Source organism: Arachis hypogaea, chromosome 18, assembly GCF_003086295.3.
Source record: "Arachis hypogaea cultivar Tifrunner chromosome 18, arahy.Tifrunner.gnm2.J5K5, whole genome shotgun sequence".
Classification (NCBI taxonomy): domain Eukaryota; kingdom Viridiplantae; phylum Streptophyta; class Magnoliopsida; order Fabales; family Fabaceae; genus Arachis; species Arachis hypogaea.
Genome location: NC_092053.1, coordinates 134531435 through 134554186, shown reverse-complemented (window position 1 = coordinate 134554186; position 22752 = coordinate 134531435). Strand labels below are relative to the sequence as shown.

Below are 22752 nucleotides of genomic sequence, written 5' to 3'. Positions count from 1 at the left end.
TAAAAAAGGAATTTAAAGGAGATATTTAAAAATGAAAGAGATCTTTATTAATTGAGGAGGTACCTTATTGCTACTAAGGGCTTTTGATAGTTTATTTTCCCTTAGCCCCTACTATGATGCCTCGTTAAAAACCCTTTTTCAGGAAAAACCCTCTGATTTTGGGAAAAAACCATGAAATTGGGAAAAGAGTACATCAGGGAGTAGGGTTCGCTTTTAGCTGTAGTACCTTTTCATATTACAAGCATGCCATGATCTTGGTAACTCGTTGTCGTCGAAGTCGGTTACCCTATAATAGCCTTTTCCTAAGACCTCGTTGATCTTGTATGGTCCTTTCCAATTAGCAGCGAGCTTTCCTTCCCCTGATTTGTTGACTCCAATGTCGTTTCTGATTAAGACCAAGTCATCTGGGGTGAAACTCCTTCGAATAACTTTTTTGTTGTATCTCGCAGTCATCCTTTGCTTTAACGCTGCTTCTCTTATCTGGGCTTCTTCTCGGACTTCGGGGAGCAAGTCGAGCTCCTCTTTGTGCCCTTGTATATTCCTGATCTCGTCGTGGAAAATCACTCTTGGGCTTTGCTCATTGACCTCTATTGGGATCATGGCTTCTACGCCATAAACTAGCCGGAAGGGTGTTTCTCCAGTGGCGGATTGGGGGGTTGTTCTGTAGGCCCATAGTACTTGTTGGAGCTCTTCCGCCCAAGCTCCTTTCGCATCTTGTAACCTTTTCTTCAGCCCTGCCAGTATGACTTTGTTGGCTGCTTCGGCTTGCCCATTGGCTTGTGGGTGTTCCACTGAGGTGAACTGGTGTTTAATGTTCATACTGGCTACTAGGCTTCTAAAGGTGGAGTCGGTAAACTGGGTTCCGTTATCTGTGGTAATGGAATAAGGTATCCCATACCTTGTGATTATATTTTTGTAGAGGAACCTCCGACTTCTTTGTGCAGTGATGGTGGCCAGTGGTTCTGCTTCTATCCACTTTGTGAAATAATCTATTCCCACTATCAGGTATTTGACTTGTCCTGGCGCCTGGGGAAAAGGACCTAATAAATCCATTCCCCATTTTGCAAAGGGCCATGGGGAAGTGATACTGATGAGCTCCTCTGGGGGGGCCACGTGGAAATTTGCATGCATTTGACAGGGTTGGCACTTTTTCACAAAGTCTGTGGCATCTTTCTGCAAGGTTGGCCAGTAAAATCCAGCTCGGATCACCTTTCTGGCTAATGACCTTGCTCCGAGATGGTTCCCGCAGATTCCACTATGTGCCTCCTCTAATACCTCGGTGGCTTTTGAGGTCGGTACACATTTTAGCAATGGTGTTGATATCCCCCTTCGATAGAGAATATTTTTCACCAAGGTATAGTGTTGTGCTTCCCTTCGGATTTTCTTGGCCTCCTTTTCCTCCTTGGGGAGGATGTCGAATTTCAGGTATTCGACCAAGGGGTTCATCCATCCGAGGTTTAATCCAACCACTTCAAAGACTTCTTGTTTGTCTTCCACTTTTACCACTGAAGGTTCCTGGAGGGTTTCTTGGATCAGGCTTCTGTTGTTTCCTCCTGGCTTGGTACTTGCTAACTTGGATAGGGCGTCTGCTCTACTATTTAGGTCCCGAGTTATGTGCGTGACCTCGGTTTCTGCAAAACGCCCAAGGTGTTCCAGAGTTTTTTCCAAGTATCTCTTCATATTTGGGTCTTTTGCCTGATATTCTCCACTTATTTGGGAGGTCACCACTTGGGAGTCACTGTATATCGTTACCTTCGCAGCACCAACTTCTTCTGCCAGCTTCAATCCTGCAATCAAGGCTTCATATTCTGCTTGATTATTTGAAGCTGGGAATTCAAACTTGAGGGAAACCTCTATCTGGGTTCCCCTTTCATCTACCAATATTATGCCTGCGCCGCTTCCTGTTTTATTGGAGGATCCATCTACATAGAGTTCCCATGTAGTTGGTTTATCCTCTTGATCCCCTGCGTATTCTGCAATGAAGTCGGCGAGGCACTGGGCCTTAATCGCCGTCCTAGTTTCATACTTCAAGTCGAACTCGGAGAGCTCTATTGCCCATTGAACCATTCTTCCTGCAACATCCGTTTTTTGGAAGATTTGCTTCATGGGTTGGTTCGTGCGGACTCTTATTGTGTGAGCCTGAAAGTAAGGCCGTAGCCTTCGAGAGGCTACCACTAAGGAATAGGCAAATTTCTCTAATTTATGATACCTTAGTTCAGGGCCCTGTAGAACTTTACTGATGAAATAGACGGGGTGTTGACCTTCTTCGTCTTCTCTTATCAAGGCTGCTGAGACAGCCTTGTCTGCCACGGATAAGTATAAGACGAGGTCTTTTCCGGCTACAGGTCGGGTCAAAATAGGAGGTTGGCTCAGAAACTTTTTGAATTCTTGGAACGCTTCCTCGCATTCGGGAGTCCATTCAAACTGATGTCCCTTTCTCAATAGGGAGAACAGCGGAAGGGATCTTAGTGCTGATCCTGCCAAAAATCTGGAGAGAGCTGCTAGCCGGCCATTCAGCTGTTGGACCTCTCTCAAACAAGTCGGGCTTTTCATTTCCAGGATAGCTCTACACTTGTCGGGATTGGCTTCGATCCCTCTTTGTATTAACATGAATCCTAGAAATTTTCCTGCCTCCACCGCGAAGGCGCACTTTGCAGGATTGAGTCTCATCCCGTGCAACCTTATGGTGTCAAAGACTCGTGAAAGGTCAGACAAGAGGTCGGTTTCTTTCTTGGTCTTCACCAACATGTCATCGACGTACACTTCCATTAAGCTCCCTAGGTGAGGGGCAAACACCTTATTCATCAGCCTTTGATATGTGGCCCCTGCATTTTTTAATCCAAATGGCATGACCACGTAGCAAAAGTTGGCTCTGGGCGTGATGAATGATGTCTTTTCCTGGTCGGGTTCATACATCGGGATTTGGTTATACCCCGAGTAGGCGTCCATGAACGACAAGTATTGATACCCCGAGCTAGAGTCTACTAGGGTGTCAATGCTTGGTAGTGGATAAGGGTCCTTGGGACATGCCTTATTCAAGTCGGTATAGTCAACGCACATTCTCCATTTACCATTTTGTTTTTTGACTAGCACCACATTGGCTAGCCATGTTGGATATTTGACTTCTCTGATGAAGCCGGCTTCCAGGAGTGCCTGTATTTGCTCTTCCACTACTAGGGCTCGCTCTGGGCCGAGCTTGCGTCTTCTTTGTTGCACAGGTCGGGACCCTGAGTAGACCGAGAGCTTGTGGGACATGAGCTCGGGATCTATCCCAGGCATGTCGGAGGCCTTCCAGGCGAAGAGATCGGAATTATCTCTTAGGAGCTTAGTCAACCCTTGTCTTAGGGTTTCTCCTAGGTTGGCTCCTATGTGAGTGTTTTTTCCTTCCTCTTCGCCGACCTGAATCTCCTCAGTTTTTCCCCCGGGCTGGGATCGCAACTCTTCTTTAACCCTTGCCCCCCCGAGCTCTATTGTGTGAACTTCTTTGCCTTTTCCTCTCAGGTTTAGGCTTTCATTATAGCACTTCCTTGCCAGCTTTTGATCTCCCCTCACCGTTGCTATCCCCGCTGAGGTCGGGAATTTCATGCAGAGGTGGGGTGTCGATACCACCGCTCCGAGTCGATTAAGGGTAGCTCTGCCGATTAAAGCATTATAGGCCGACCCCACGTCGATGACTATGAAGTCTATACTCAGAGTCTTTGATTTCTCCCCCTTCCCGAAGGTGGTGTGGAGGGGCAAAAATCCTAGTGGCTTTATTGGCGTGTCACCTAATCCGTACAAGGTGTCGGGGTAGGCTCTTAACTCCTTCTCATCTAAACCTAGTTTGTCAAAAGCGGGCTTAAAGAGGATGTCCGCTGAGCTTCCTTGGTCTACTAGTGTTCTGTGTAGATGTGCATTTGCCAAGATCATGGTAATTACCATGGGGTCATCGTGCCCAGGGATTACTCCTCGCCCATCTTCCTTTGTGAATGAAATGGTTGGAAGGTCGGAGGACCCCTCTTCGACCTGGTAAACTCTCTTGAGATGTCTTTTACGAGAGGATTTTGTGAGTCCCCCTCCCGCAAACCCTCCTGAGATCATATGGATATGTCTCTCCGGAGTTTGTGGTGGTGGGTCTCTTCTATCCATATCATCTCGTGGTGGGTCTCTTCTATCCATATCATCTCGCTTTCTTTTTCCATGACTGTCCGACCTTTCTATGAGATATCTGTCAAGCCGACCTTCTCTGGCCAGTTTTTCTATCACATTTTTAAGGTCGTAACAGTCATTTGTGGAGTGCCCATATATTTTATGGTACTCACAGTAATCACCGCGGCTCCTCCCTTTTTTATTTTTAATGGGCCTGGGAGGAGGTAGCCTTTCGGTATTGCAAATTTCTCTGTATACGTCCACTACGGGAACCTTTAGGGGAGTATAAGAGTGGTATTTTCTTGGCCTATCGAGGCCGAGTTTTTCCTTCTTCTTAGCTTCTCTCTCCCTTTCTTTCGTTGAGGGAAGGTGACCGGGTCGCAAACTCGGGTCTCTTAGCCTAGCGTTCTCTTCCATATTGATGTACTTTTCCGCTCTTTCCTGTACATCACTTAGAGAGGCGGGGTGTCTTTTTGATATGGACTGTGAGAAGGGACCTTCTCTAAGACCATTGACTAGCCCCATGATGACTGCTTCGGTGGGCAGGTCTTGAATCTCCAAACATGCTTTGTTAAACCTTTCCATATAGGCCCGTAAGGACTCCCTGACCTCCTGTTTTATTCCCAGGAGACTTGGTGCATGTTTTACTTTGTCTTTCTGGATGGAGAACCTCATCAAGAACTTTCTGGAGAGGTCTTCAAAACTGGTAATTGACCTCGGAGGGAGGCCGTCGAACCACTTCATCGCTGTTTTCGACAAGGTTGTCGGAAAAGCTTTGCATCGCGTAGCGTCAGAAGCGTCAGCCAGATACATCAGACTTTTAAAGTTGCTCAGATGATGCTTTGGATCGGTGGTTCCGTCGTAGAGGTCCATATCGGGGCTTCTAAATTTTCTCGGAACTTTTGCCCTCATTATGTCCTCGCTGAAAGGATCTTTCTCCCCTAAGGGAGAATCTTCTCTACCGTCGTGGGAGTTCTGACCTTTGAGGGAGGATTCTAACTTTAAGAGTTTTCTTTCTAACTCTTTTCGTCGCTCCATCTCCTCTTTTAGGTTCTTTTCGGTTTCCTTTTGTCGTTCCCGTTCCTGTTCTAGCTGCTCGAGGCGACTGTGGATTAATCCCATAAGCTCAATTGCGTGGGATGGTCCTTCTTTTTCTGATTCGCGCCCCTCCGAGGAATTCACCTTCGGGTTTTTGATTCCGGAGGTGCCTTCCCTGTGTTGATCATTGGCTTCCTGGTGAAGGGTCTGGTCTGCCTCATTGTTTCCAATGTTCAGATTCTCTTGTTCAGAATCAGTCTCCACATGACCCTCTTCAGGGGATCTATCCGCCATCACTGGTTGATCTCTCGGGTCCCCGGCAACGGCGCCAATGTTACGGTGGATATCCGGAGATTAGTGGGCCGGATGGCGTAGGTTGGCCCAACGTGTGAGGGAGGTGGCTATCGAGCGGGCCTGGTACTCGGTGTTCCTCCGTCCGACTTGTGTGTGAGAAAGAATGGGGGGTGGTACCTGCAAAGACACTCCGATGCTTAAGTTAGCAAGAGTGGGAGCAGGTTAGAACGTATATTGGAACTTAGTGATACCTGAGGGGTGTCAGGGTATTTATAGTGGTGAACCAATAACCACCGCTGGAGTAGTGCCACCTTTTTAGGTGGATAACCGTTCCCATATCTTATGGAAGTTAAGATATGGCTCTATGAAGTGGTTAGAGAGTTTCTAGGGGCAGTTACTCATTTAAATGAATGTTATCTGCCAGCTGACCCTCGTATCCGACTTCCCAGGAACAGGTCGTGTTCAGTACCGACTTCTGGGGATGAAGGCTGGTACTGGGGGAGGGTCAACCCTTTGGGTTGGGTTTCTTTGCTTGGATTCTGGACCTTTATTACTGGGCCAGGGTATGAACAAGAGTATTCATGTACTTTGCTATTTTATTTTTCAGTTTTTTCTTCCTACTCGATCCACTAAAGTCCCAAATATACTTATTTTTCTTTTTATTTTATTTTCTTTTCTTTTATTGTCTTCCTATCCCTTCTATTTAGGGGTATTCGCAGTGCGGTTTGGTTCGGTTTTAAGAGAAAAAATTATCCGATCCAAACGCTTAATTTATGTGCGATGTGGTTTGGATTGGATGAACTTTTTTTTGAAAATCCGATCCGATCCGATTCGATTACAGGCGGTTTGGATTTGCGATTTTTTAAATAAAAAAAATTAAATACATATAACAAGTCTTAACATCAAATTTTAAATTATCAAACAATGACATAACAAGTCTTAACATATCTTAAAAAGTCAACGATAACATAACAATAGAAATAAAATAATAGGTTAGTTAAAATAAATAAATAAATAATATTTTAAACATAAAATATTTAATAAATAATAATAATACATGAATAATAGAAAAATGTATAACAAATTGAACATGTTATAAATATAATTGTAAATATAATAATAAAATAATAATATTATAGCACATTGTGCAGTTTGGATTGGATTAGATCGGTTATGAAAAATAAATCCTAAATCCGATCAAATCCAACGATTTGCAAAAAATAGAATCCAATCAAATCCGAATTAGTACAGTTTTAATCGGTTTTCAGTTTGAATTAGATTGGATAAGCGGTTTAATTTAGATCGATTTGGATTTGAACACCTTACTTTTATTTAGTGTCCTGTGCAGCTATGCTGCTAAAGTTGAGTTTCATTTTCGTGGTGTATTTTCAGTTGGTTCATAGTAGTTTTGGACTTATAATGGTCTCAAGTTTAAAAGTTATATTCAAAATTGATTCTTGAAATTCCTTTTTACACATCAAGACCATATCTTTTTTAAATTACAATGACTACAAATGAAAAAACCACCTCATCGCAAACAGAATTTCAATACAGATAAATAGAGAAAATGTCCGTTTTGATCCTTGACCATTTATACGAAGGAGTCTCTAACCATCTAAGTAATTAGTCTAAACCACATTTGTAACTGATTGTCAATTAGTGACCTACTAAAGTGTCAGTCAGGTATAAATATTAAGTGAAAATAATTTCCTAAAATAAAAACTAATAAGCTCCTTAATTAAAACAAAAATACCTCAATGAGAAACAGGGGTTTAGAAAAGTGTGCATTAAACTTAATATCTTTATTTTATTTTTTTTCTATTGTAATGAAAAGATTTCACCATTACATTACCCTAATAAAACTCATTTAAAACTCTTATTTTGAGGGTTTTTTTTTTTTTAATATCAGTATTCTAAGATATCCACTGCAATATATTTAGCAGTTAGCACATGATTGGATTCAGTGAAAAACTTAGAATTTGCCAAGTCCGATTTAAATCATCTAAAGTGAAGGTTAAGTGTAAAATGAAAACTTAGAAAACATTGCACAAGATACCCAGAGTAAGGAATCATGCAATTGACCCGGTTAAACCTGAGACGCATCATTCATTCATTACCTAACTTGATGAAAATGATGAATTACTCACAACGTAGATGAATGCTGATCCATGATTTCCTAAGTTGATGTAGTGGTCATCCAATAGAAATATAAATTTGCTACAAATAAGACTACAGCAAATATGAACTACCATCACTCCCTGTGGCGAATGGTTTTCTTACCTTCAAAGATAAATGTTGTGAAGCAGCAGCATTGCTTCAAGCCTACCCCTGGAGTGGCGCCACAGAAGGAAGTTCCCGGTCATTGTTCCGCGACTGTTTCACTAGTTTATACCATAGTATGCTGCTTCGGGAATATTGGGGAGAGCAACTTCTCCAACTCCACTAAACTGAAACCAAATCAGCATAATGTAAACTGAAGTATGATGATAACGATTTCGCACCTAAACCACATTAAGAAAACCTGCTATTTCACTTACATCTCGTATTTTTGATAGGCTTCGTTTCTTTTGGCCACGTACAAATCGCTATCTTTGGGCAGATTATTTATGGAACAACCTGCAAAATCGAGATGAAGGAAGAAGCTTTGGTTATAGTACTGCAGAGATTTCCAGTTTAGATCGCATGAGAAAAATGCCTAACTATTCAACAAATTGAAGAAGCCTAACTCAGATATAAAGCGAGTTTAAAATGGTCTGCTAGTATGCTATTTGTTTCCCATTACGAGACAATTGAGATGAATCGCTTCCAACCAACATATTTAGAAATGGGTTAGACCTATGAGTACAATTAAGATCTTGAACTAAACACCGCAAAGCCAACTAAATCTCCCTATCCAGAATAAAGAAATAAACTCAAAACCATAGAACTCTTTCCCACTACAGCTCACAGACCTACACATTGAAGGCTGCAAAGGCTACAGGAGAGTGAAAATTAAATGTTAAAAGAAAAAAGGAGTAATTTAGAGTGAATAGTAATCATCCTCGTCGACAGCGTAGCTCAACCCACAATGTATAGACAATAAAATAAAATTTGATCACAAATAGCAAATTAATAATTACATTTTGCATTACTTTTCAAAAGTCTCATAATTGATCCCTAACCTCTTCCCTTTCCCCAAAACTAAGTCACAGCCCACTATGCTCCTTCTGTCCTACATATAGGCTAATTCACAGAAATGAGTCAATTTTGGCTGACTGAAAGTGAAACATTCTTCTGTACAGTACCAGAGAAAACTTAAAAGATAAGAGGGATAGAGCATACTTGGAACCGGGGATGCGTGTTTCATCGCTACATCTTTATGAACCATCAATGAAGTGTCTTTCTCAAGCTTTTCTATACCCTGTCCAAGTTAACAAGCAGCATGTGATATATATATTATATAAAAGCATTACCAAGTGTACAGTATTGCGAGGAATCAACTGTTTTCACACATAGGTAATCACTAGCTGGCAAAGCCATTAAATTTACACAGTATCTAACTTAGAAACTTCCACCAATGCCAACTCTCTCCCCTTTTTATTTGGGTGTGGTTTGTAAATTGACAATGGGGATGTGATGGATTGAAACCAATAACATCTCCACACAGCTCATGATAACTAGGGGAGATACCACTTGAACTGAATATGAAACCTTTTAAATGCCTATAGACATGGGAGATGGCAGACGAACACAACCAAATTAAATTAGATACAAGAAATTAAGAATGGGAAGGATGAAGCTGCCTTCAAACATGGATATGCCAAAACAGTACCCACTTAACTCAAAGTGCAAAGCAACCAAGGTCCCCTCCCCAATATTTAGAAATGAATAAATAAGATTGAATACCTTTTTCTTTTCCCTTCTTTTCAATATCTTTAAATGGCATTTTTTGATGTAGTGCATCAAATGATATTTAGAATGCCTTGAGCATAACTGTTCTTGGACCTTAGGGTTCTCTGTTAACCACTCAGAAATATCCTTGGACTTAACCACCTCATCTTTATCCAAAGTTTCTAACCATGAATAAACTGGTAACCATTGATCCGTGCGTTGAAACCGTGCATTTGGAAGATCAAGCTGATTTACTTCCTTTTCCTGCCACATTTGAAAGATTAAACAATGTCAAGTGTAGAAACTTACAAAGTTGTCCGGTTTTATGTTAAAGGAATCTTTTCAAGAAGCAAAAGCTTATACGTAGATCACCCAAAGGCAAGCAACCTACATACTATAAATCTCCTAGTTGTTTGGGACTGGGAGAAAGAAAAGGGGAGAGGGGGTTCTATTTATTGGGGAAAAAAATTGATATTGACCAATAGAAGATTGTAGTTTCCAACAATGAGCATCTTCAATGGACAAGGGTCTGATACATGACTAGTCAGTTACTAAAGCAAATAGAGGGTTGGGGAGCATTTGAAATCATAGATCAGCCATGTTTGCTCTGCATTCAGCTAAAACAGACACCTATAGAGCCAAAGTGTTGTGTCCCCAAACCCCAAGTAACCAACTAAATCCCGGTGCACATTCTTTGTATTCAACAACTAAAACAAAGCCTTCTCCCATTAGTGGCCTCATTTACCTAAATCAAATTATTATATTATGTCCTGTAAGATTTATGTACTTCTTAACAATCCCTCTGTAATTTTTCTTAGTTTCTTTCTAACTCTAACATGTACAGCATGAAAGGACAACCAATAATAAAGAACAACAAAGACCATAAAAATTCAAGACATTCCTTACCTTATTACACATATAGAGATACTTTTGCGGCATATTCAAAATCAAATAAAATAATTAGATAAGAACATGGCATCCCAATATCACACTCTTGAGCAATTCCTCAAATTCATTCATTTCTTTCGACAGCCAACCCCACAACTTCGGTGACTCTTTCCGACAATTTATTCTAATGGAACAAATATAAAGGCCTGTTTGGTTTGCAAAATCATTTTCTATTTGAGAATAGGCAAAACATTAAAATATTGTTTTCTATCTTCTTTTTCCTGTTTTCGTTCTTCGTTTCCTAAAATCATAAATACAGAAAGCACTCAAAATAAAAACGAATATAAAAATGAAAATAGAAACACAAAAGTAAAAGCCATAAGTTTTCTTATTAGGTAATGAAGAAGCTTCCATACGTTACAAAACTCCTGGTCCTAATTAATGAGCTCATCTAACTTGGGGAACAAATCGTTTCAATTAAATCCAAAATCACCAACAAAATTAATAAAAAAATCTCGTAATTAATTTCTTCCAGAGTTTAAAAAGAACAAAAAGCGATGTAATTATCGAAACTGCGGTAACTACCTCGGGGTTTTGGGAAGGGAGCCTCATGCAGTTCTGAATGGAGATGAGTCTGAGGCAGAGATCGGAGCGAGGCATGGATCGGAGACCTTCGGGGAGAGAAGCGAGGTTGGCGTCGAGCCATGCCTCAACCTCCGGCATCGTCACTTCCTTCGCCTCCGCGAACGAGCTCAGCCATGCACGCGCCATAGTCTCCCATTCTTGCTGCGACTGGTCGTTGTTCTGCTCTTGCTGTTCTTGCTGCGGCGGAGGCGGCGGCGCATCACCGGAGGAGTTGAACATTTTGTATGGTGATAGTGTGGCGATGGAGTGCGAGTGGTGCAAACGGCATCTCCGGCGGAGAGTGAGTCAGGAGAAAGGGGTTTCAGAATTTAGATTGGTTAGCGTTTTGGGTTTAGGAAAGGCCAAAACGACAGCGCTTCCTTCACTATTTTGGTGTTTTGTCTTGCGGGTCCCGCAAACGTGGCCACGTACCAGTCAATTTCACCTGAAGTTGATAGTTGAATACTATTAAATTATTTATATGATTTGACTAAATTTTCATCTTACGACTTTCAACTATCAACTTTACCTAAATTTTTATTACATAAAAAATTCACGTTTTGAAATAAAGTTAATATTTAATAATTATAAGATAATTTAATAAATTTGATTAAATTATTATTTAATAATTTTTAACTATTAATTTTATATTAATACGAAAATTTTCACTCTTACGAATGCACACTATATGACTAAATAAAAAAAGTAAAAAATTGCATGAGTAATTAAAAATTACTCTTGCACATTTTAGTTTTTACATTAACATGTCAAAAAGTAATTCTCATATTACCATAAATGTACATTAAAATTAATTATTAAAATTTATTACCAATATAAATTATATATTAAAAATATAATAAATTATATATATTTATATACAAATATATAATGATTAATATATATATATATCGTATTAATAATAGTATTTGGTAATTTTTTTTATATACAAAGAATTTTATACAACATAGTAAAATAAAACAAGATAAGTAATTACGAACTATTTTATTTGTACTGCTAAAAATAAATAATAGAAAAAAATTTGTGAAACTTCAGAATGTATATATATTTGTAAATATTTTTTTTTAAATCCGTAAAAATCCATCAATAGTATACTAGCATTAACTTATGTACAATCATTGTAACAAGAACATTTCTAAACAGTTTAGATGTTGTTCCATTAAATATAAAAGAAGAATATTTGTTGCAATTTTGTGTGGGGATATTAGTAGCTTTATTATTATTATTATTATTATTATTTTGGTAAGATAAATTAAAGAATTTTAATTTTAAATATTACATCACAAACTTACACATACTATTTACTTATATACGAAATATTTTTAATAGTTCTTATTCATTACTTGATATTATCAAAGTTTGAATTACAATATATTAAGAAGGATGTTAATGTGTTATCTACTTATCTCAACTAAGTCTCGGAGGATATTGGTAGGTTTATGTTTGGATATAAAGTGGTATTGGTCCAGTTGACAAAAACAATAGTGAAATTGGTCCAGCACAAAAAAAAAAGGTACATGAAGAAATGAGTTTGGTCAACGAAGGTTACTTGAGAAGAGATTATTACATGACCCAAAAAAAACTCAGTCTAGTAAAGGAAGATATTTTGCTAACGAATTATAACTTAAATAACATAGTCTCTTTATTTTTATTTAGAGATCTTATATTTGAGTTTCACTTTTAATTTAAAAAAAACAAAGAGAAATATGAGAAATTCTAGAAGGCCAGCGCTTAACCATAAATAAAAAATGAGTAATTCTACATTATTAGATATCATCTCACACTATTAAAAATACTAATAATAATAACTAATTAATGACTACACATCACAAATTTTACTTGTCTCCTAACACTCCTCAAAAAATATTTTATTTTGTGAACATAAATTATTTATAATTATATTATTTGTACCATTCTTTTCGTAAATATTTTTGGGTGTACTGTTTTAGTTTTTAAGATAATAGTAAATATGATTAAAAAAATCAAATACATAAATAAACATTATTTCAGAAAACGAAAAATATATATTAAAAAATACAAATATTATTTCTCGTGCATAAGAAGCATGGCACGGGATAAATATTGTTTCATTGATTGAGTACCACTATAAATAAGAAATTCTTAACTTTCTAAATTTTTAATACTAGTTTTATTTTCCTTAGTTTTTTTTTCCCTTCAAATTTAGTATGTTAAATATTGCTTGTAATTCAGTCTGTTGGAAAATTAATCTGTGCTATCGCTTTTAGCCTAAGTGATCTTATTTGTAACCTTATTCATATAAATAAATAATTACCTTTGTTAAAAATGTAAATAAATTCTAGTTTTTGTGCTTTATTCACGTGAATGGTTTTATACTTTTTGTAGGAAAATAATAAAATTTTCTAATCATTCCTTTTAATTACCATTCTAATTACTAGATATAGAAAAAAAATAAATGTGTTTTCAAATCTTTATAAGAAATTATTATTAGAGACTTTAAAGTTATGAACTCTTTATTACTTTCTTTCCCTTAATAGAAGTCATAATATTCATTTAAAGATGAGAATTAAAAAATTTTACACAAAATAACAATGAAAAATCAAAGAATTGATGATTTTTTAAGAAAAAAATTAATATTAAAAAATGAGAACATATAACTTCTACAATATCAACACCTATAAATAGTTCTTTTACTTTAATGAATTACAAAGAGAGTGAGATACAACCTTCAAAAATTCAAAAAATTACATCAGATGAGTTTGACCTTAAATTTTTATATTAAATTTTTAGCCCCAAAATTTTGTTTGAAGTTCCGCCACTAGTCTTATGTCGTAAAAAAAATGATCATTAAAATTAAATGATATCATTTCATTAAGTATTAGGACTGTTCATACCCTGGCCCAATAAATAGGGCCCAGGATCCAAGCAAAGGCGCCCAACCCAGAAGGTTGGCCCTCCATCCAGCATCAGCCTTCATCCCAGAAGTCGGTACTAAACACGACTTGCTCCGAAGAAGTCGGACTATAGGGTTAGCTGGCAGATAACACTCATTCGAATGAGTAACTGTCTCTAGAAGCTCTCTAACCACTTCATAGAGCCATATCTTAACCTCCCTAAGATATGGGGACGGTTATCCACCTAAAAAGGTGGCACTACTTCAGCGGTGGTTATTGGATCACCACTATAAATACACTGACACCCTTCAGGTATCTCTAAGTTCAATATACTCTCTAACCTGCTCACACTCTTGCTAACTTAGGCATCGGAGTGTCTTTGCAGGTACCACCCCCCATTCTTTCACACGTACAAGTCGGACGGAGGAACACCGAGTAACAGATCCACTCGAAAGCCACCTCCTTCATACGTTTGGGCCAACCAACGCCATCCGACCCATCAATCTCCGGTTACCCAACGTAACAAGGACTAAAACTAAAAAAACGTTATTTCATCCATTTCAACATGAAAAATATGTAGTAAATCATTCACAGTATAAAAAATATCTCAATTAAAAAAATAAGTAAAAAACTAAAATGATATAATTTTTTAAATTTTAAAAATTTATAGTACAATTAAATTCTGAAAGACTTAAACAAACGGTCAATGTCAACAACTATTTTAGAATTAAATTTCATTCTGGTATGAGTAATAATCACCTTATTATAACAATAATGTATAATTAGTTGTTTTGTGTTTGGAAGGGATCCAAGAAAAAAGAAAGAAAAATGGTACAAGTTGACAAGTGAGGTGGACCTTAGAGGCCTGAGTGTATCCGTCAAAAATAAAATCAAAATCAAAATAAAAATCATCATGAATCACGGCTTTGAATACGAAAGCCACCGTTCTCTTCATCTTCTTCTTCTGCCTCTGATCTTCCTTATGCAATGTCACGACAACATCGATAACGTAATTAACATGGAACCTCTCTTTCTCTTGCACCTTCTCTTCACTTTTAATTTCCCGCTCTCGCTTTCAACTAACACAAAATTGCCACGCTCATCACCCTCCCCTTTTATGAAACTAATTTAATTTAGAGGAAAGGATAAATAGGTCCTTGACCTTTTGTCCCGCGGACATTTTCGTTCTTGACTATTGAAAAATACTTTTAAGTTTCTGACCTTCACAAAATTTGGACGGAATACCTACGTCAGGAATTGATCCGTCCAAGTTTTGTGAAGGTCAGAGACTTAAAAGTATTTTTCAATGGTCAGAGACGAAAATATTCGCGAGACAAAAGGTGATAGACCTATTTGTCATTTTCTCTTTAATTTAATAACAGTCATCCAAAAGAATCCTAAATTTTTTAACATTAAACATTTTAATCCTCAAATTTTAAAATACACCGAACAATTTATAACATTTATTTTTATTAGATAATAAAATTTCTTTTAATTTAATCCGTTTAATTGAAATAATTATTTAAAAATTTTAATTGTTTTTAGAGATTATTTTGAAATGTTTTCGACTCTTCAAAAATTGTTTTATATTTCACTTGTGCAATAAAATTAAGGTTTAATTTTTTTGTTAGTCCTATAATTTTATTACATTTTTAATTAAGTCTCTATATTTTTTTAATTAAGTTTTTATAATAATTTTAATTTTATAATTAAATCATTTTGTATATAAAATATTAAAATTAACATAATATTTTTTTTAAATACATACGGTTAAAGTTCTAATTAAATTTTTAGTTATAGATATTTTTAATTTATAAAAAAATATTCGATTAATTTTTTATATTAAAAATAATCTAATTATAAAATTAAAAATAATATAAAAATATAATTAAAAAAATATAAAAACCTAATTATAAATTTGATAAAACTATAAAAATTAATAGAATAATTAAAAAAAAATTGTATTGTCTAACGCAAATAACATTGAAAACTAAAATATTTAATTTTAAATAATTATTCTTAATTTAATTAAGACTGTATGCTTAATTAAGTGTTTAAAAACCCATTTGAGAAAAGTTCCAACAACGCCCACACCCACTACTATCTTTATTATACGGACACCATAGTACCACATGCACCACATACATTAATCCAAATCCAACAAACGCACACAATATAAACATGAAAGCTAATCACTTTTCTATTTTTTTTCCTTTTCTTTTTTGGCCTTAGATAATAGATAGAGATCACAACTTCCAATATGATAGACTCGAGCGACTAAGAAAGGAACAAAGCAAAAGTAAATATTTTCATTTAGTATTTTTTAGAATTACTTTTTTTTACCATTAATATTCAACAAAATAGAAAATGAGTAAGAAAAACCACTAATTATTGATAAAAAGTAATTCCTAATTTTTATCTGTTTTGTGTTTTGCTTTGTTAATTTGGATTAATGATAATATTTATTGGTTTTAATTAAGCCAATGTTGTCTTTCGGATTCAATAAGTTTAATGTTTTGGTTTTTTTATTTAATAATATGTGTAACCTTTTATAGCAATTTTCAAAATCATCATTTAAAAATAAAGTTGCATACTTACACAATTATTAATTAACAACTATAACTTTTGATTTAAGAGCGAGTTTATATATAATCAGTATTAAAAAAATTACGATCATCAATCAAATTAAATAGTGAATTTTAAAATTAACAGATTTCGATAATGTAATAATATACAATTTTATATTTATGTAAAATTCTTATACATTGTTAGTGTCTAAAAATTAAATTATTAAATTAATGGTATATCGTATTAAAATAAAGTCATGGATTTTTAAATAGGTATGAATAATAGAATTGATTACTTAATATGTTAAATTTTAAAATTAATTTATTTTTTACAGTTCATACTATGTCCTAAATATATCCGTCAACAATATGATAGACTTGACTAAGAATATACTTGGTTGAAAGTTAAAAATAAGTGAAATTTCGATAAATATAGGGAGACTCAATATATATATATATATTTTTTAATTTTAACTTTAATCTCAACCAAACACATATTCCAAGAAAAGAACAAAGGAGAAGCAATTATTGAATGTCATGAACGTGTATTTTACTATGTAATAAAAAAATTTAAAAAGTAAAACCAAACTCTTTAGTGAGGACAAGTGGAGTAAGCATATGAATAACTTATGGCTTAATTCGTGGGGAACTAGAGAGCCCCCATGTAGGCATAGATTTTGTTGTGATAGCTCAATTTCAACCAAAAACATTTCATATTTAGTTAATGGATTTAATCACACCCCCACTTAATTGGATATTGAAGCTGACACAAAACGCCGACGTTCATTTTCATTTCATCGATGCTTTTATGAATATATGCAATTCCCTTTCAATCCTTTTCTTTTCTAGCTCCCCAAAACTAAGTATCACCTCTCTTATTTAATTATTTTTCTCTCTTTTCCTTTTTGTTTTTGTTATTTTTTCTGCCTTTTATATCTCTTTCTCGAATGCTCTTCTTCCTCTTTCCATTCGTAACCAAATTTGCTTCCAAAATGTTGCTTCCTTCCTCATAATTAGTAGCAAATAGCCAAATAGTAACCTAATGAATGTTCCAATGAAACACATCCACAATATAACATATAATTGAATATTTGTAGAGTTTTTGTAACTTTCAAAGTTGAATATATTTTTCTTATTCTATTTAAATCTAATTACTGCTTTGTACCTTTAATTAAATTTAAATTTCATATAACAATCTTTTTTTATCACTCATTAATTAAGAATAAAACGCAGCATATATTTGTAGCCACATTCAAAAAAGTGAAACACATGAGTAATAATATATTAAAAAAGGAGTAACATAGCGTTTTAATTTTCCTTCCCACGTTTTCTAAATATTAAACAACAATTTGTAAATGAAAAATAAAAGAAAAGCAGCATACCCTCCATTCTAAATACACTGAATTTTAACTGTAATAAAATTTTGAAGTTAGTAAATTACTAAACCTTTAAGTCTTAATTGTGCAACTCGTTTTAATTAGTACGACATTTTGTATGAGAAAATATAGCCTGGGGTAATCTAAAATTCTAAATCATCACTACGTCGTTAATTAAGACTAAAAAAACAATTAAAAAACATGTTTAAAATGTACTATTAGCATCTAATCAGTATTCAGATTTTTCAAAGGAATTCTCTCAAAGCCTCCAAAATAGGCAAAAACCTTCCCCATTCTGTCACTGTACACATAATCATTTTTGGAACGTACTAATCTCCATCTTTAAACTCATCGAATCCTTTTTTTTTTTTTTTTTTCTATTTTTCACCTATTCGGATTAGTGGATTATACATTTATACCTCAAACGACGCCGTTTCTCACGTCCACGTCGTTTCCTACTCCATCGCCGTCGCCACCACCAACAACAACCGCACCACCACCGTCCTCCTCCTCCGGCCAAATATCCGCCGGCGAACACTCCATCTTATGCCGCAGCTTCCAATCCAACGCCTGACACCCTCTCGAGCAGTAATTCACCTTACCGCAAACCGAGCACCTTCGAAATTCGTGAGGCCGGGTCTCGGGTCGCCCGCACCCGATGTGCGCGCAAAGCCTCAAACCGTTTCCCAATCTTCCCCGACCCGATTCAAACCACTCTCTCAGAAACCAATTCGCCGGTTGAACCTCGGGAACCGCAACACTGTAACCGTAATCACTAAGCAACGGACACACTGCAGCCGAAACCGACGCCGCCGACGACGAATGGTTGCTCAGCGTGTTTCGCCACGTCAGCAACGACGCCGAAGAGGAAGACCGCGCCACCGCGCGTAACACGAACGCGAGCTCTCGCGCGTTTGCCTGGACGAGGAGCTTTCTTCCCTCTGCCACGTTCTGGCGAACGCCGTAACCGTCTTGGAGGCAGTGTCCGAGCTCTCTGAGCGCGTCAATGTGGCCGAGAAGCGAGGCGCGTGCGCACAGCGCCACGCCCGCGCGTAGGTCCTTGTCGCCTTTCGTGCCTCCGCTGCCGTTGAACTGTATAACCGCCAAAGAGTACAGAGCCGGCGCGTGAGATTTCATCGCAGCCTTCGCCATCAACGATAACCCGCTCTCCCTGTTTTCCAAACAGTAAAATCGGATCTACACCAAAAAAAAAAAAATAAATAAATAAATAAGAGAATGTTGCGTTTTGAATGAGTGCGTCGTTTATTAGTGTTAACTGATTACTAACCATTCCGAGAGTGTAGGATGCGTGGAGGTTCCCGGCGTTAACGCAGTTTCTGAGAAACCGGTGAGCTGATTCCGACCAGTTTTTGGCTTTAATGGCGAATAGTTTTGGACCAGCTTTGGATAAAACGACACGGTTCAGGCCTAAACGGTTCAATCTCTTGCATCTGTGTTTATAATTTCATATTTATTTATTACTTAAATTTTTGAAATCTTTGTTACGAGAAAATGAATGAATGAAGATACAATAAAACTTACGTGGAAAGAACGTTGATTAGATCGCAAGGAGAAGAGGCAGTGGAGGTGAGCTTAGAGAGAATTGAAACGACGACGTCGTCTGGAAGAGCGTCCAAGAGGTCCTGCTTCTTCTTCTTGTTGTGGTGGCAGCTCACTTGTCTCAATGGCCTTCTCATGTTTCTTCTAATTTCTTCTTGTTTGCATTCAGGTAATTGAATTAAGGCCGCGTTTGGGTGTGTGTTTGCGCAACGGAGAAACGAAGGAGACAATGGTTAGAGAGAGGCATTTATATTTGGAAGTGGAATCAGCAAAAGCTAATGGGACTGTTGCATTGGACCCCACGTATCACAAGCGTCAGTTTTCTATATTCTTTTGCATTCTTTATTAGTCTAATCTCTAATGCAATTTTTTTTTTTTTTAAATAGTTTTTAATTGTAATTTCTGGAAATGTATTTCGTACGGTTTAGCGTGTTTGACCGTGTTGTATTGCGTTGGGTCCCTGTTATTAATTAAGATTTCAGGTTAATATATATTATAAATAGGGGGTAGTGAAAATGATTGTAGTAGACTAATGGTTGATTAGTGTTAATAAGGGGGGAGATGAGGAAGGCGTTGGAGTTGCAGATTTAGAAGCGACTGGTCAAATGGAGTAATTAATAGTCACTGACTCACTGGTTAGTGCTTTCCACCCTCTCTAACTTGCATTCTGCTTTTTGCCTTTGCATTTTAATTTTAGTGAAAATTAAGTGCAAAGTTCAAAATTGAGAAGTATTAGATAAAAATTTAGTTAATTTAATTTTTTTAATTATTAATTTTATGTAAAATTAATTATATTTAAATTTTTATTTTTAATTTTTAATCTTCAATATTGAGCCATTAACTAAATTAATAATCATTTTTTATTCTCCGTAAACTTCTAAATTAATTTTTAAAAAATTTTAAATTTAATATTTTAGTTTATAATAAATTTTCATATTTATCTCGTATTTTAAAATATATGTTAAGATTTTAAATTAAATATTTTTTATTAAAATTATAAAAAATTTAAATTTTTAACATATTTTTGTATTTATAGCTTAACCCGTAATAAAATTTATGAGAAATTTATTTGTTTGATATGCTAATTAAAAATTTGACTAGAAACAACTGGAGATCGAAATAGCTGATTTTTTTAAGATTCATTTGAATGTTTTCTATTTTCATTAAAATATTTAGTTTTGATATATTGATAACATAAAATATTTTTATATTATTGGTTAATTAGATTTATGTGTTTATATAATTATTGAAGTAATGAAACTGTAAAATAATAATTATTTTTATGTGGTAATATATAATTAAATAGTTAAATGTCTGATAGTATGTTAAAAGAAAAAAAAATAGAACCAATATTTTGTAGTCAATAATCAATTAAGATTCACTATTTTTTAGAAAAAAAAATGGCTAGCTCTCTTCTGTCTTTTTTAGTTTTTGCTCATTCACCATTTTATTAACTTGTTAACTGATTAATTGCTGGAAAAAAAGTTTGTTTTCTAGCAAAATTAACATTAATTTCATTTTTTATTAATAAATGAGAGAAAAGTCTAATATAATAAATCATGAATTAAGAGTAACACTATGGCAAAAAATATATATAGAAAAAATATTTTGTTTTATTATATCATTTTTAATCTTTTAAATTAACATTAAATTTGTTAAATAAAATGATGAACAAATTCGTATTTTTTTTCAATAGTAATACTGATTGTACATCAAGTACTTCTTATATTTGTATATAAAGACAGTTATTATTAATTAATTGTGTCTTTAAATTATTTTTAAATAAAAAAAGAAAAATAATTATTTTAGTTCTTCAGGCCGGGACTAATTTTTTTTGTTATGGAAGAGGGACAGGTGTTGTGCCGGGTTATGGAATGTGAGGGTGCTACACCGAATCGTGGAAAGGAAGAAATCGGACTCTCCGAGTTCTTTGTTTTGAAAATTTTGTAAGCAAATCGAGGGTCCGTTTTGCTTGTATACAAAATTCACATAAGAGAAATCGGACTGTGCGATATGTCTTCATCAAAACGGAAGGTCCGTTTTTTTTGTTAGTTTTTTTTATTTTTATTTCGTTATATTAGTCGTTGGGTCCGATTTCTGCTTGAGAGGAATTTTTTTTTAATTTACAGGAAATCGGAGGGTCCGAGTTCCCATCAGCAACTCGCAAGGTCCGATTACCGTGTTCCTGACAAGACAGCCCGATAAAGCTCCCCTCCTCTCCATATCTGTGTCCTACACTAACGATGCCTCCATAATAAAATTAATTTGCGTCAGGGCGGTCTGAAAAAAGAAAAATTGACTAAAAATTAAAATTTAAACTAGTGTGCTAAGTTACGCAGTTACGCTAACACCAAGCTCAACACATAAAATAGATCAGAATTTGTTTCTAAACGAAAGCGGCCATGTGAACTCGCTTTCTATTTTGATTTCAATTGCTTTTACTTATCGTTTTCTCAAAATAAAGCTATCAAAACAGTGAAACACAATATATGACTTTATATAAACCCCCTTTTATTTATATATATATATATATATTATTGAAAAAATTTTAGTATACTGTTATTTTAATAAATTTTAATCGTTAATTTTAATTATATATTATATATTATAAAATTAGCAATTAAAAATTACTATATCAGTGTATCAGTATACTTTAAAATTTTTTTATAATTACTAGTCTTTGTTTTAAAAAAAGTTATTTTCTTCGCTTGTTTTGTGATGAAAGCTACTTATTATTTTTGTCTTGCTTTGAATAAATGTGTTTTTAGTTTATTTTTCGATAAAAATTTTGAATACAATTAACTTTATATAAAGTTAATAGTTAATAACTGTTAAATAATATTTTAATTAAATTTATTAAATTATTTAATAATTTTTAACTATTAACTAAAATTAACTGCACTTAAATTTTTACTTCATTTTCCTCTTTTTCATAGTGTATGTGAATGTAACGAATAAAAGTGGGTCAATAGCATTTTAAAATTTATTTACTCAATTTTAATAAGAAAACTCCATCTTAGATTTTTTCCTAGTTCAAAATAAAATATGTTGGTGCTAGAAGTTTGAAGAGGACAAGATTTCTTAAATGTTATACACTTCCAAGTTCCAAGGTGATAACTCATAAGTGAAATCCAGTAATTAATATCCCATTTGACAAATGAAATAATTGAGTATAAGAAATTAGATATGTATAATACAAAGTAAGAATTAAATTTACAATTATAATTTATGTCCAAATTCTTTTTTATTAATGTTCTTTAAATATAAAATTTAAAAATTTCATGACGATGATAGCTTTAAAGTAAGTGCAATTAAAATTAAAATAATTTTGATATCTAAATAATGGAGTGTCACGGAAGATAAACTTCTAAGTTTTAATGAAGGCTGTTTGATCTTATCATCAATTAAGCTAATCTTAATTGACTTGCTCTACTTTTGTTTTTATCTATGAAGCATGGACACTTCGTTAAATTGTCGTGTTCGTGTGTCAGATATATTTTAGACACGATATTCACC

At 35.0% G+C, this 22752-nt stretch overlaps 2 protein-coding genes and 1 long non-coding RNA gene across 4 annotated transcripts; 1 reads left to right on the top strand and 2 right to left on the bottom strand.

Moving 5' to 3' along the window:
• Nucleotides 1-7537: 7537 nt before the first annotated feature.
• On the bottom strand, nt 7538-11214 carry LOC112771767 (uncharacterized). The gene is made up of 5 exons (XM_025816585.3): nt 10804-11214; nt 9346-9594; nt 8782-8860; nt 7998-8076; nt 7538-7907 (listed from the first exon to the last, which is right to left on the bottom strand). The coding sequence occupies exons 1-5, from the start codon at nt 11080-11082 to the stop codon at nt 7847-7849; spliced, it is 747 nt and encodes a 248-aa protein (XP_025672370.1). The 5' UTR covers nt 11083-11214; the 3' UTR covers nt 7538-7846.
• A 6654-nt stretch (nt 11215-17868) lies between these two features.
• On the bottom strand, nt 17869-19613 carry LOC112771088 (F-box protein At1g67340). The gene is made up of 3 exons (XM_025815698.3): nt 19219-19613; nt 18965-19127; nt 17869-18873 (listed from the first exon to the last, which is right to left on the bottom strand). Exons 1-3 carry the CDS (start codon nt 19371-19373, stop codon nt 18097-18099), a joined length of 1095 nt encoding a protein of 364 aa, XP_025671483.1. The 5' UTR covers nt 19374-19613; the 3' UTR covers nt 17869-18096.
• On the top strand, nt 19411-21627 carry LOC112771089 (uncharacterized). Of its 2 annotated transcripts, none has more exons than XR_003186909.3 (4): nt 19411-19550; nt 19781-19871; nt 21091-21270; nt 21366-21627. It is a non-coding gene; the product is annotated as an uncharacterized lncRNA (long non-coding RNA). The 2 variants fall into 2 exon arrangements; XR_003815537.2 differs by having other exon boundaries at nt 21083-21270.
• The last annotated feature ends 1125 nt before the right edge of the window (nt 21628-22752 follow it).